Source organism: Pristis pectinata, chromosome 10 (assembly GCF_009764475.1).
Source record: "Pristis pectinata isolate sPriPec2 chromosome 10, sPriPec2.1.pri, whole genome shotgun sequence".
NCBI lineage: Eukaryota > Metazoa > Chordata > Chondrichthyes > Rhinopristiformes > Pristidae > Pristis > Pristis pectinata.
In genome coordinates this window covers 4,922,308-4,936,540 of record NC_067414.1, presented here as the reverse complement: position 1 = coordinate 4,936,540, position 14,233 = coordinate 4,922,308, and the positions used below count along the sequence as shown (strand labels likewise).

Below are 14,233 nucleotides of genomic sequence, written 5' to 3'. Positions count from 1 at the left end.
GGGTCCTGGACTCTCTTACTGACGGAAACATCGTTCAAAAAATGTTCTTGATTTTCATGAATAGATGTATTAATGATTCCCCTACCCTAGGTATAAATGATTTCTTATCTGTCTGCTGAAGTTGCAAGCATTGTAGCTCTAGGATAAACAGTGTGTGTTACAAGGTAGACAGGGTATGCAGTGAGATACACGTGCTCCCGAATATAGAACAACACAGCCCAGAAACAGGCATTTCAGCCCACGATGTTGTGCCAAACTAATTCAATGCTTAACCAAACTCATCCTTTATGCTTACACAATGTCCACATCCCTCCACTCTCTGCACATCCATCTGCCTGTCTAAGAGCCTCTTAAATGCCTCTATTGTACCTGCCTCCACCTCCACCCCTGGCACACACCCACCGCTCTCTGTTTTAAAAAAAATCTTGCCCCCTTCTCCTCTCACCTTAAATGCGTGACCTCTAGTATTAGACATTTCGACTCTGGGAAAAGGTACCAGTTGCCTCCTCTATCTACACATCTCATGATCTTATAAACTTCTATCAGGTCTCCCCTCAGCCTCCGCTGCTCCAGAAAACCCAAGTTTGTCCAAACTCTCCTTATAACACCTGCTGTCTATTCCAGGCAGCATCCACATTTGGTTTTGTTTCATATTTGCCCCATGTTATCAGGAGCATAGCGGTTAGCATAACGCTATTACAGCGCCAGCGACACGGGTTCAATTCCCGCTGTTGTCTGTAAGGAGTTTGTATGTTCTCCCTGTGATTGCGTTGGGTTTCCTCCGGGTGCTACGGTTTCCTCCCACATTCCAAAGACGTACGGGTCAGGAAGTTGTGGGCATGCTATGTTGACACCGGAAGTGTGGCGACACTTGCGGGCTGCCCCCAGAATAATCTACGCAAAAAGATGTATTTCACTGTGTGTTTCGATGTACATGTGACTAATAAAGAAATCTTACCATCACCCCAGTAGTTGCAAGGATCCTTCCTGAATTGGGATATCTTGCACCAATGCACATTGGGCAAGATTGCCTGGCACAAAATCTTTATCCCTATCCAATGCAAAATTGGATATGAAATTCAGAATAAGGATAGAATTATTAAAATTCATCACCAACAATGCCAGTGCACATTTTCCAAGCTGCACAAGTATAGTTCCCATCAGCCTTGGATCAAGAGAGGTTGGATTTCGGTCTGTAAGGGGAATTTCAGCAAAATAATTTGGGAATGTTTGCACTAAGTGAGATTGTTAAACTGCCATAGGCGCTGCTATTACAGTGCCAGCGACCCGGGTTCAATTCCGGCTGCTGTCTGTAAGGAGTTTGTACGTTCTCCCCGTGTCTGCGTGGGTTTCCTCCGGGTGCTCCGGTTTCCTCCAACATTCCAAAGACGTACGGGTTAGGAAGCTGTGGGGATGCTATGTTGGCGCCGGAAGCGTGGCGACACTTGCGGGCTGCCCCCAGAACACTCTACGCAAAGATTTGTTTCACTGTGTGTTTCGATGTACATGTGACTAATAAAGAAATCTTATAAATGAGTCAGTTTGAAGAATCAACATATACCGGAGAAAGATTCCTTTTCTGTGGTCTAGTTCAGACACATCTGGGGCACTGTAATTAGACTTGAAAGTAATTGGGAAACTCCTTGCTTTTGCTATTTTCCTCGACTCGCTCATACCAAAACAAGATTGGAAAAACCCACGTGGCCCACTTGCCAAATAAAATTAATCTTCATGCATTGTTCGAGAGGAAAATTACTTTAATGTGACAATTCTCTCCTTTATTTTCGACTTCAGTCCAACTTATCTGTAGCATGTCATACTCTATAAACACTTTGGCCCAGATTTTGCGCTGGTGGTGATGAATCTGTCAGCATTCATCATCATTATGTTGTGAAATTGTCACCAGCATCTGGAGTCTGCCTGTGATATCCTGCGCCTGATAATGGATATCACGGATCAGGAATCACTGGTAACTTCCACATGGCATTCTCACTGTAAAAACATATGAAAAATCACTGAAGCCATTTAGAAAGAAGTTTAACTTAAGGTCTCAGAGTCTGCTGACCCATAATTACTGCTTAATATCCCCCTGTTCTTATAAAAATTAATCTTGTGTGGTCCAGTTCCTTCATATTTATTAATGCCTATAAAAAATTATATTTCAGCTGCTAAATTAATGTCATGTGCAATTAAAGACAGGGAAAGCTGAGACTTCAACCTGAAACATTAACTGTTTCTCTTTTGACGGATACTGTCTGTCCTGCTGAGTGTTTCCAGTATTTTTTGCTTTTATTTCAGGTTTCCATGTCATAAATATACCCTGATTTTTGTTTTCTTTCTGTAACATGTCTTTTAAAAAGTTTGCTTAAAAGTTAGGATTGAAAAGTAAGATGTGAGAATTCTTTAATGTGATTGGTTGTTTGGCCTGCATGATGTCATCACTGTTGCTGGGCAGCAGGGTAACCAGAGCCAACTCATGAATGGAATTGTTATTGAGAGACAAGAATCCCAGGCCATGGAGACCAACTAGATCTTTGCAATATGGTCCCTAAGTCAATTTGTTGCAGATTCACTGAGTTTCATAGCTGGGACATTACGTTGCAGTTGTATAAGTCGTCGGTGAGGCCGCACTTGGAGTACTGTGGACAATTTTGGCCACCCTGTTAATAGGAAAGACATGGTTAAACCGGAAAGAGTGCAGAGATTTATAAGTATGTTGCCAGGACTCGAGGGCCTGAGTTACAGGGAGAGGTTGGCCAGGCTAGGTCTTTATTCCTTGGAATGTAGGAGAATGAGGGGGCGACCTCTAAAATTATGAGAGGCATAGATAAGGTGGACAGTAACAGTCTTTTCCCCAGGGTAGGGGAGACCAAAGCTAGGGGACATAAGTTAAGGGTGAGAGGGGAGAGATTTAAAAGGGGCAACTTTTTCACACAGAGGGTGGTGAGTAAATGGAACGAGCTGCCAGAGGAAGTGGGTGAGGCAGGTACAATAGTGTCATTTAAGAGGTAGTTGGATAGGTACACGGAGGGGCGGGAATTAGAGGGATATGGGTCTAAAGCAGGAAATTGGGACTAGCTGCATGGGCACTGGTTGGGCCGAAGGGCCTGTATCCATGCTGCATTGCTCTGTGACTCTATTCCAAACCCCTTTGTCATGTTTGCCATAGCAACCAAACACACTGCTTCAATGCACTCCCAAAAATGGTGTGTTTCTGTACATATTCCACACACAAGACGTAAAAAATTGTGATGAAGTATTTAATTAGAATTTTTAAATTAGCTTCAGAGGTGGGCAGCATTGCACAGGCGAGAGTACAATCTTTTATCACAGGTTTTAATGGTAAAAAGGGAATACTGTTCATTGTAACAGGCCACTGTAATGATAACTTTCATGTGCAATAAAATTAAAAGTTTAAAACCAGCTATAGATACTACTCTTTAAACAAGATTTCTTTTTTACAGTATAGGGAAAATTACTTCTTTTACATAGTAAAAACACATTTATTTTAACACCTTTTTACCTACAATATTGAAAAAGGTCTGGCATATTTAATCATTTTACAAATTCCTCATTAAAAATATATCTCTGTACAAAAGGATCTTTTGCATCTACTTCAAGTCAACAGCAAGGAGTGGAATGGTGTAATGATAATGCCTTTGTTGCAATGGCACTGAAATGATTGATAGGCATTTTTACAGCATATTTTTGTTTGTTTTTACAAAATATTTTACACAGAAAACATTATTGCAACCAGCCTGAATAAAGGCAAAATGTTGTAAGATAAAGAGCAGCGTACAACACAGAAGTAAATGGTCCTGTCTCAGAAAGTCTTCTCTGGGGTTTTTTCAGCTTGTATTCAAATTGCCCATTTTCTCCACCAGATTGTCTCAGACCTCTCTTCAACACCCTCAAGGGAGCCGTACTCTCAATAGTTTCCAAAGTATGACTTGGGAGCTCGTGTTTATCAAGAATGGAACACCACTGCTCAGGCAGCGAGACCAGAGGTAGGAATGAGAATTTGAAAGGGTTTTGTCTTACAGTGTAAGATTAAGAGCTGCTGCTCTACTGCCGACTCTCAGTCTTACTGCCTAGAAAGAGGGTTGCCACTTCAATGTGGATGTATGCCTGAATCTTGTATTGCATGATCTCCCATTATTATCCTACCCAAATGATAAATGTTCAATCACAATGAAAAAGAAACATTCTTTTTAAACTCTCCCCCCCCCCCCCCCCCCCCACCCCTCCTTCCAACCAAGTGGTTCCTCTCTGCTAACACCGATGTCTTCAACCTTGGTTTTTAATTACTGGACGATGAGGGACAATCCTAGTGATTCTACCTGGGAATAAAGAAATGGGAAAGTCCTTCCCATATTATTGAAAGAGAGTGGGTTTCAGCACTGACTCCCACTGGCCAACATCAAGAAAGAACCCCAAAAGTCCTACGTCCAATTTTTGCTTTGGTCTACCAAATGTATCTTCCACATCATTCTGCTTGGACCAGGTGTCTTCTCTCACCTTTGATGACTAAAAGGTACTTTTCTTTCAGCGATACCATAATGTTTGCCTCCACCAGCAGGTGGAGGCTATCTGTTAGCTAACACGATGCAATATTTGTACTGCACACACTCTCTGAGGAGTATTCACCCATAAAAGTCCGAAGTAGTCCAATGTGAGTTCCAAAACCAGTTTGCACATTAATCTGTGGTGAGGGTAATGTACATGGTTAATAGAAGTATGTTGCATTAGGGTTTACAAGGCGGAACATGTGGAAATTCATATTGCAACTTGGTGTTAACTGTATTTTGATAGTATGAGGCTGGCTTTTCAATGAGCTAATGAATCTCTAAACCTTTGTTATGAATTTCAGCGCGTGGCTTTGTGTGACACATAGTATTTAGACTTCAATGGATATTGTTCTGAGAAGGGCAAAGTTTGCTTTGTGATTTTTGTTTTTTCCCATTCCAAAACCCGGCAGACAACTGGTACATTTGTCTGTAATAAACCAACACTTCAAGTGTGAAACCCAGTGACAATTTGCATCCACCCCAAAAAGGCAGTTCAGATAGTCGACTAGAACAAGGACATGAAGGGCTCAGTTTATCAGCCTACCTTGTGATACAATTCAAGCTGATGCTTGCTCGTAGTTTTAAGTGCTTAAAAAGAATCTAAAATCATAATGTGTCCTGTGATACACTGTCGATGCGCACTGCCAAGAAAACAGAGCAGGTTAATTTGCAATAAGGTTTGTGGGGTGTTAGTCATATAGAGGTGAAGGGAAAAAAATGCTCTCTACCTGACCTGGTAAGTATTTACAGCACCTTCTATTTTTATTTCAGATTTCCAGCACCTGTAGTTTTTGCTTTTGAACATGCTGTCAGATGTTTAGCCATCTAAGGTCCAGATTGAATTTTTAAAGACGTTTTCAAATTGGAAACCATGTACTTTGCACTTGAATATCATAAACTTCCACTCAGTTCTTTCCTTTTAACATTGTGCCTCCTTTTGACCATAAAACCTTCTGCAGTTTATGCTTGATGAACAAAATCGTTCAAATTTTCCAGGTTTGTGCACCTGTGATTAAAATAGGAGCTTGAGCAACCTGCATCAGTTATGGCAGGTAACCTAGAGGTTGGAAGTTGGTCCACATTGATGCAACAACTAGTTAAGGGCTAAATCTAGGAACCCTTTATGAGCAAAGTCATAAATATTTTCCAAATCATTGTGTCCTTTACATCTTTGCCAGTCCAGTTATTAATTGCTGATCAGTAAATAGAAAATAAATCTTAATTATTCAAAAAAATAAGAGAGCCCATGTGATTTATTAAAATGACCTCAACAAAGAAGCAAAATGCAGAAAGTTCTGTTTGTGAAATCCGTTTGTTTCTGACAAACTTTCAGCCAGGAACAAAATATTTTATTTAGAAAAATAATACTTCCTACCTCCAATCAAATCTCACTGTAACACAATCTTTTACTAACCTCTCCGACTAACACGACTCGCTTACTTACTAAAGTTGGGATCGGCAATTGGGAGCGGAGACCTCAACGAGATTAAACAAGGGCAAATGAGGACTAGAGCCTAAAACTGACCGTTGAGTATATTAATGTCCAACATTTATTCCGATTAAAATGTTCATAGAAGTTCGTCTCGTAATTTGGGTGGAGAGAAAGAAGCATTTTAAAATGTCATTTCACTCTATTATTGAGCTATGTTAACCCATTTTAAGTAAACACATCATCAGCAGTAATCTCTAAGCTTTTTTTAAACAGTGACCTGCATCACACCCTCTCCGAGTTTGTGACCTTGTGGGCTTTGTCCACACCTTGGCAAAACTGTTTGTTGCCTGTGCGTAGTGCATTTCTATGCTGTTGCTATGAATGAGACAGTGTTCCCTTTTAGGCTGCTATGTCAAGATAGATTAAAGAAATCAAACACTTACTGTGGTTTTCTTCACAGTATGAACTGGTTGTGAGTAAAGCTATGAGAATACATAGGTCACAAGTGAAGGCACTCTTTTGGATGAATGGAACATTGCCCAGAAACAAAAAGTATCTCCATTTTCCTCTCCAGTAACGTGCAACATTCACACTTCAACCCCGAGACTCTAGATTTGTTTAACCGAATCAGTCTCCTGTTTCATACCCTTTCTGCGTGTCTTTTGGCTGAAAAGAGCAAGCAAATGGGTGACAAGATGTATTTCATCTGGTCATCAAAAATCATCAAGTACTGTGTGAGGACTAACTTTTATTCTCTCATGCACCATCTTCTTCAGTGAAGGTGGAGGACATTGTCTATCCACTAGTTGGACGAATAGGTGAGCGTGCAGTGTATCCCAGCGTCCACAAGGAGCTCAAACTGGAGTCCAGGGACGTCTCGGCAAATGTTACAGTGCATTGCCCCCATTAAGGACCTCTTGCTTCCCCCTCCACAATGCCTGTAGTGTGTAACTCACATTTAAAACAGACAAGATGAAGCAACAACTTTTCACACATTCTTCTTGGGAAAATAAATAAGTTTTTTTTCTCTCTGAATATAATTTATAAAAGGCAGTATTTATATAAGCTATTTGGACAACAGAATAGATTTCTATGATATTTCTGCACTTCAGCCTGTTGAGAGACAGAAAATACTAATCGTTTGGAAATATAATATTGTATTAAAAATTCAGCTTTTTTTGGCTTGTAACAACTTGTTCAAACAACAATATCCAATTGACTTTTTTTCCAAAGGAACCATAAAAATTCTCAATTTTGTTTCCACACACAAGCCTGATCTCAATAGAAACCAACTCTATGAGAATGGAAACCTGAAGGAAATAATGTTGCAATGCTCTAATATCTATTAGCATTGATAATCTTATGTGATGTTCAGCAATGGAAACTTAATTCTTTTAAAGCAAATGCTTTTGTTACGTACAATGGTCAGTGTGTCAAAACCCTGTACTCTAATTGATGCCAGTATCCTATTCATTCATTCATAACGCACTAGTGCAAAGGATTGTGCAGTAGACTTTCCATACAACAAATGAAAATAATTCCAAAGCTGCCCTGTTTTAGGACGATGGTCATTTTTGTGATGTAGACAGCTGTAAATATTAAGTTCATCTAGAGTCTGCTAGTGTCAGTAATGGAATAAGTTTTGTCCTTTTCTTGTCCACTTTCACCTCTTCTTGGAAGAATATGTAACAAAAAAATCTGCTATTTGGATCAGGAACAGAAAGATTCAAACTCATCCAGGACTTGGTTTTGGTTCTTCCTGTGTTAGAAGTTTGAAGGAATTGTTTTAACTTGTTGCTTGAGGGTACTGTCCCAGCAAAAAAAAAGAACTCCATTGCCTTTGTTTTTTTTGTCCTAACAAAAGTTGTCAGAGAGTATCACTGCAGAGCGATGTGGTATATGGCACCGGAGGACTTGCTGCTCGCCAGGTAGAGGTATGGCTAATATCAGTTAGTCAGCAGTCAAAGTGATGGCTATACCACTGTACACACAGTGTTCAGTGTTGTGTCAAACCTCACAGCCTTTGCCTCGGTGGGCTTTAAGTTAGTATCATACATGGGATTTTCAAAAGAAGCCTGTCCATTTGTGTTTTCATGGCCAACGTAGCCATTATATTGTACTTTTGGTCTTGTTCTGGAAGGAATAGAAACAAAGATATTAAGTTTCTCTTTTTATTAAATCAAGCTCTCCAAACAACATAGAGTAGATCAAGATGGAAAGGACCAAATCATTTAGAAACAGGCCCCTCCAAAACACCTTAGAAGATCTGTTGCCCAATTCCATGAGATAATCACTCCATCCGGATCACCCTGTTATCTGACCAAATCCAGGAAATGTCACTCAGTCATCCCAGTCCCAAGACTGTACAGTCTCTCTATGTTTACAGTATCATTGACACTCACAATTTGATTCTTATCAGCAGCACGTATAAAAACTTTATTTGCTTCACACATAGAAAGTTGTCCTTTCAAAACCACTGTATTCAATTGTAGTCTAATGCACATCCAGTGGCTCACCTGAGAAGAATTAATGTCAACAGAGCAACAATGTTCCTCCATGTATGGTTGAGTAAAGGCACAGAAAATAAAGAAAAGGAATTTTCAAGCTCCTCCATATGTTCAGTGATAGATGGACAGGAACTAGTGCTGAGTTAGCTGGTTATAGCTTGCCTCAATATTCCCGAGAAGAGGGGAGAGAGAGAGAGAGAGGGGGGGTGGGGCGGGAATATACAGAGGCAGGTTTGCTACGCCTACTTGCTGTTGGGTGACCCCTGCATGAAAATGCACATGTGTGGAAATCAGGTGAGGATGGTCTGGGCTCATATGGATGCCCCCCCCCCCATGATTGAATAATCCGCCAGCACTCACCGTCTAGGCTCACACATGAAGAATGGCCACTTGGGCAAGTTACTAGAAGGCTGCCGATGCCTATGGAAGCGTACCCCAGCATGAGTCACCGCCCTCGGGAAAGGAATAGAAAAGAAAAGCAGAAAATTGGATGGGGAGGAAGAAGGAGTTTACTGACAGTGTTACACAAAGTATGAACGGTAAAACATCGTACTGTGGAACAAAAAGCACGTGATGCAAATTACAGCACGGTTCATAAAGCCAGTCGTTTTGTTCCAGGTTTGATTCTCAAGAAAGGAGGAGCCATCGTTTAAGGTCAGTAAAACTCGAGAATGATTCATTTTATGTGCATTAACCTTTCTTAAGGGAGAGATCTTTACCCAAAAGGAAGTCCGAGCAAGCAGTACCAAGAGTGTGTTAGGCTCAACTGACATTTAGTGGATGCAGCAAGCAGAATCAATGTGTCACTTTAATTGTGAAAACTCTTGGGCTGCCCGCAGATTTGAGCAAATCCTCTCTCCCTGGTCTAGTTCTATAAGTTTTTACCTCGCGTGTTGTGGTTCCAGTACATCAGTTGTCCAGCAACACAACTCGTGAATGCTGCCTATCTGATGCTCTGTGCCTGTGATGCTGCTGCAAGTAAGTTTTTCATCACACCCGTGCACACATGGACTTGTGCATGTGACAATAAACTTGACTTTGAGTTAACACTAAGAATAGCTAATGTAATATAAACTGTGAACACAATCACACCCTGAAATTAGAACTTGGTACGCAAGCTTGAGTAATGTATAGATTTGATTTTCCGCTACTTCAATTCAAGTTTTCCTTTTTTACTTTTCTACTAAAGTGGGAATTCGCCCTCAAGGCAAATGAATTCGTGGTGCAGTGTTGGAGAACTACTACAGAAACAGAGTGACAAAGTTACCCCTCCATTCCTTGTGCAGTACCAGTAACTGGGAAGATTTTTTTTCTCTGGTTTGAAAGCAATGAATAGAATTAATTGCAAACAAGCTCCCGAAGAATATTTGCAAGTAAATCCAATGACATGAAGTCCAGGACTGACGCCGTGTTCTTACATATCACAAGATCGAACTTCGCAGATGTATCTTTGTTTCCAACTGTTCTCCTCAACCTACCCACAGGTGAGGGCGAGTCAAGTCAAATGTTATTTTTTAATTTCTTTTTAATTTTATTTACAGCATGGTAACAGGCCCTTCTGGCCCAACGATTCCGCGCCTCCCATTTTAAACCCAAATTAACCTACCCCTATGTCTTTGGAACGTGGGAGGAAACCGGAGCACCCGGAGGAAACCCACGCAGACACGGGGAGAACGTACAAACTCCTAGCAGACAGCGATGGGAATCGCACCCCGATCACTGGCGCTGTAATAGCGTCTCGCTAACTGTTACACTATCTGGCTATTGTGAAGCAAGACCGAGAATTGACAGATTTGGGGGTGTGGGGTTGTTCCATTTGTCGGAAGCCAGAACCAGGGCTCAGAATTACTGGAATTCCCTGGTGAACAGGCAAAGTCTGTAAGGTCCGCCCTGCGGCGGATTCATTAATTTTAGTGGATTTAGAGTGCACAGATTCCGGAGGCAAGAGTGGATGAGGTGATTTTGTTGATACTTATAAATTAATTACTCTAACAGTTTTTAAACACTGCTCTCATTCCAGAGACAATGTCTTTGACCAAGGATGAAGCAGAGCCATCAAGGGTAAATGCAAGGGCTTCTGCACCATCTCCCAGTTATGATGTGAAGGCGGCACTCTGCAATGACCTACCTAAGATAAGGCACGCGGGGTCTACAGGCAGCAGCGTGGCGAGTAAGCTCAGTCTGGGAGAGACAAAAGGCAGCAGATGCTGGAGTCTGGAGCAACACACAAAACCCTGGAGGAACTCAGCAGGACGGGCAGCATCCACGCTGAAGGGTCTCAACCTGAAACGTTGACCGTTCATAGATGCCGCCTGACCCGCTGAGCTCCCCCAGCATTTTGTGTGTTGCTCCAGTCTAGTTTCGGTCCACCTGCACCAGTTACTCATTTTAAGTATTGAAATCGAACGCTAATTTTGTGTGTGTGTGAGAGCGTGAGCTTACTGTCCTCCTAAAGTTCCTTACAAAGCCCTGAAGTTAATCCAAGGCTCTGGTACTAGATCTCACCAACTTCCCATTCTGATCAACTGAAGCAAGCTTCTTGACCTGCCAAAAATGCTTTTGATTCTTCTTGTTATCCTGCACAGAATATTTATTTGATTTTAAAAATAAGGTTAAAACTGCAAAGTAAGATCAACTGGAAGTTTGTTGTCAATTACAGTCTGACCAATCACATTGGCACTTACTAGCATGAATATTTTACAGAGCAAGATCATACACGTTGTCACTCGAGAAGTGCCATGAGGTTTGTTTGCTCGCAGGAGAAGGATGTAAATGTTTCACCTGTGTTTGTAGAGGTAAAAGGCAAATCCTGCCAGGATGAGAGCAAAGAACGGAACCAAGATGGCAGCTGCTACAGAACTGCTGTTTGTACCATAGTAATAATTAGACTTGTCTTTGTCCAGTGAACCCCCTGGTGGTCCTGAAAGGGAGACAAAATAGTAAGTGTGGCGGATATCACAAGCTGGCATCAGAGGTGGAGGGAGTAGAGAAGGCCAGGAAGGGCTTGAGAGAGGGAGCAGCGGAGTCGGCGTAGAAGAGGATGCATGGAGAGGGAAGAAAAGGATTGGAAAGGAGAGGGAGGGAGTGGAGAAGGGGAAATGGGATGAGGGTAGGGAGGAGTGTCTCACAGTCACAAACCTTGTCTCTGAAAGCCAAACTGTCGAAAGTCTTTGCCTTGAACAAATCCCTGATAGACAAAGGTTCCTTCAGGGTCGGCTGATACCTAAATGCAACATTCAGCACTTTTAGACTGTCTGGATCCAGGTCTAGAGAACTGATAATGGCACTTTATGTGTAAAAGGTTACTTTGATTTCTATTTTTTAATCATGCATCTCATTCACAGAAAGGGATCACTCAGCACACACAGCTGTGTAAACCCCGTTCCACTGAGAAACCACCATCTCCTGATGCCCAGCAAAGTGTGGAATGCAGCCATTGAATGTTGACTGCTTCTGTGACCTTCGAGGACCCCAACATCACGGTGGACGAGTCCAGACTGATGTTACGGTAGACGACAATCAGGAGTGGGAAACCTGACCCAAGTGCATTGAGGCTATACAGTAATATCTAGTCAGCACATTAATTCACCGCTGCCTGTGATGTAATGGGTCTTCGGAGTGTAGCTCCACTTTAAATAAAGCACTTTAACCATTAAGGGATGCTGGAATCTGGAGCAAGAAACAAACTATTGGAGGAACTCAGCAGGTCAAGCAGCATCGGTGGAGGCAGAGGGATATTTTGACATTTTGTGTTGTGACCCTGCATCAAGACTGCCTTTGTTTTTGGAATTGTTAGGAGAATCCTGCTCGCCTTTGATTGGATCCAATTGCAAAACAGTTGAGGTACTGATCAGTATGAAGGGAGTGATGTACTTACATGACCATCCAAAGCCCAGTTATCATTTCTGAACTTGCTTACAAAGATCTCAATAGGTCCTTTAATCTGATACACCTTTAAGTAAAGTCGGGTCTCTTCCCTTTTGTAAATTCCTGCAAACAGAAACACACAATGGTTGGATCTGAAGTGGATGATATTTACGCTAAAAGTAAATTAAAGCCAATTCATTCATTTCTTAGTATCTTGATGTCACCAGTGTCTATTACTAGCCCTTAAGAAGCTCCTGCTTCAGTCCTGGTGAATGTACTCTCACAATATGGATGAACAGGGAATTCCAGAGAGGATTCAGCTGGGAAAGGAACACACAGGTAGTGTTGTTTCCAGACACCTGAAGCTCTTGTCCTCCTTGTCAATTTTGTTGGAACAAGCTAGGTGGATAATTACACACTGCAGGTACCGTGTGCTGGTGGTGGGTCATTCACCTTTGTCCTGCTTGGTGTTGAGCTGCTTTAGTGCAGCTGGAGATGCTCACATCAAGACTTGCATGGAAAGTATTCCATAATACTTCAGACTTGTGGATGGTGGGAAGGCTTTGGAGGTACTTACAATGGGATACCCAGCCTCTGACCTGTTCTTCTAGCCATGGTAACCCCCAGGATGTTGGTGGTGGGTAATTGAACAGCAATAATTCCATTGACTCTCAAGGTTATACGTTAGACTCTCTGATGTTGAATATGACCATTGTCTTAACAAATATTGCTTGCCACCTTGTCTACGTCTTGCTGCATGCAAGAGTGGAGTGCTTGATCCATTGAGGAGTTGCAGATTGAACTGAACATTATGCGATGATCAGAGAACACCTTTGCTTCTGATCTTAAGATGGAAGGAAGGTCATTGATGGAGCAGCTGAAGATGGTTGAGTCTCAACACTGCACTGGGAAACTTGCGCTGGGACGATTGACCTCTAATAAGGCCGACCATCTTCCTTTGTCAGAGGAATAACGCCAACCATTGGAATGTTCTCTTTGATGCCACTCTTGGCCAAATGGCGTCCTGATGTCAAGGCCTCTCATTCTTACCTCATTTCCTGGAATTAAGTTGTTAGGACCAAGTCTTTGGTGGACTCTGGAGCTAAAAGGGTACTGGCAAAACCCAAAATGGTCATGAATGAGTAAGTGCTACTAGGTACCAATTCACAAAATACACTGCAGTAACTTGCCTTGCCTACTCCATCAACACCTGCCAAACCCACAGTCTCTACTGCCAACAACCTACGGGCAGTAAACACACCCAAAAACCACCACTTCCTTTCCAAGTCACCTTCCATCCTGATTTAGGAATATATTGCCATGTCTAATTCCTGCAATAATCTCCCCAACAGTACTATCAGATACTTTCTTCGGAAGATCTGCAGTGATTCAAGAAGGTGGCTCACCATCAGCACCCCAAGCACAGTTAGGGACGGACAGGAAGTGCTGGTCCTGCCAACAATGCCTCGATCCGGGAAAAGAAGCAAAAACGTTCCTTTTGGACAATACAGCAAACACGGAGATTCAACTTCTGAATTTCACCTGGCTGCTCCCAATTTCCACGAATATGAAGAAATGAAACCTACCTGATAGCTTTAGTTCCATGCTGCTGTGTTCAATGAATGTAACATTCACCCGACCACTGGATCTGTTAAAGTAATTAACCGTTAACGTCGCTGGCTGTTTCTTGCCAAGGTATTCGTAGGAGCCCTTCCAAACAGAGTTGCGAGCGAATACATCTGGAGGAACTAAAAGGGAGATCTTTAATTAGGAAAATCACAGCGCCAAATTAGAGAAAAATCCAGAGACATTTGTTTGTTAAAGACTTCCTTTTCAGGTTTGTAGTCATACAGCACGGA

The 14,233-nt window shown here is 42.0% G+C and overlaps 1 protein-coding gene across 1 annotated transcript in view; it reads right to left on the bottom strand.

The window, feature by feature from the left end:
* Positions 1-7,913: 7,913 nt before the first annotated feature.
* LOC127575302 (CUB and sushi domain-containing protein 1-like) overlaps positions 7,914-14,233 on the bottom strand; it is a 2,402,828-nt gene continuing 2,396,508 nt past the window's right edge. Inside the window, 5 exon segments of the mRNA XM_052025075.1 lie at positions 7,914-8,133; positions 11,289-11,427; positions 11,646-11,730; positions 12,385-12,497; positions 13,961-14,135. Coding sequence (XP_051881035.1) covers positions 7,974-8,133; positions 11,289-11,427; positions 11,646-11,730; positions 12,385-12,497; positions 13,961-14,135 — 672 coding nt within the window. The 3' untranslated portion in view covers positions 7,914-7,973.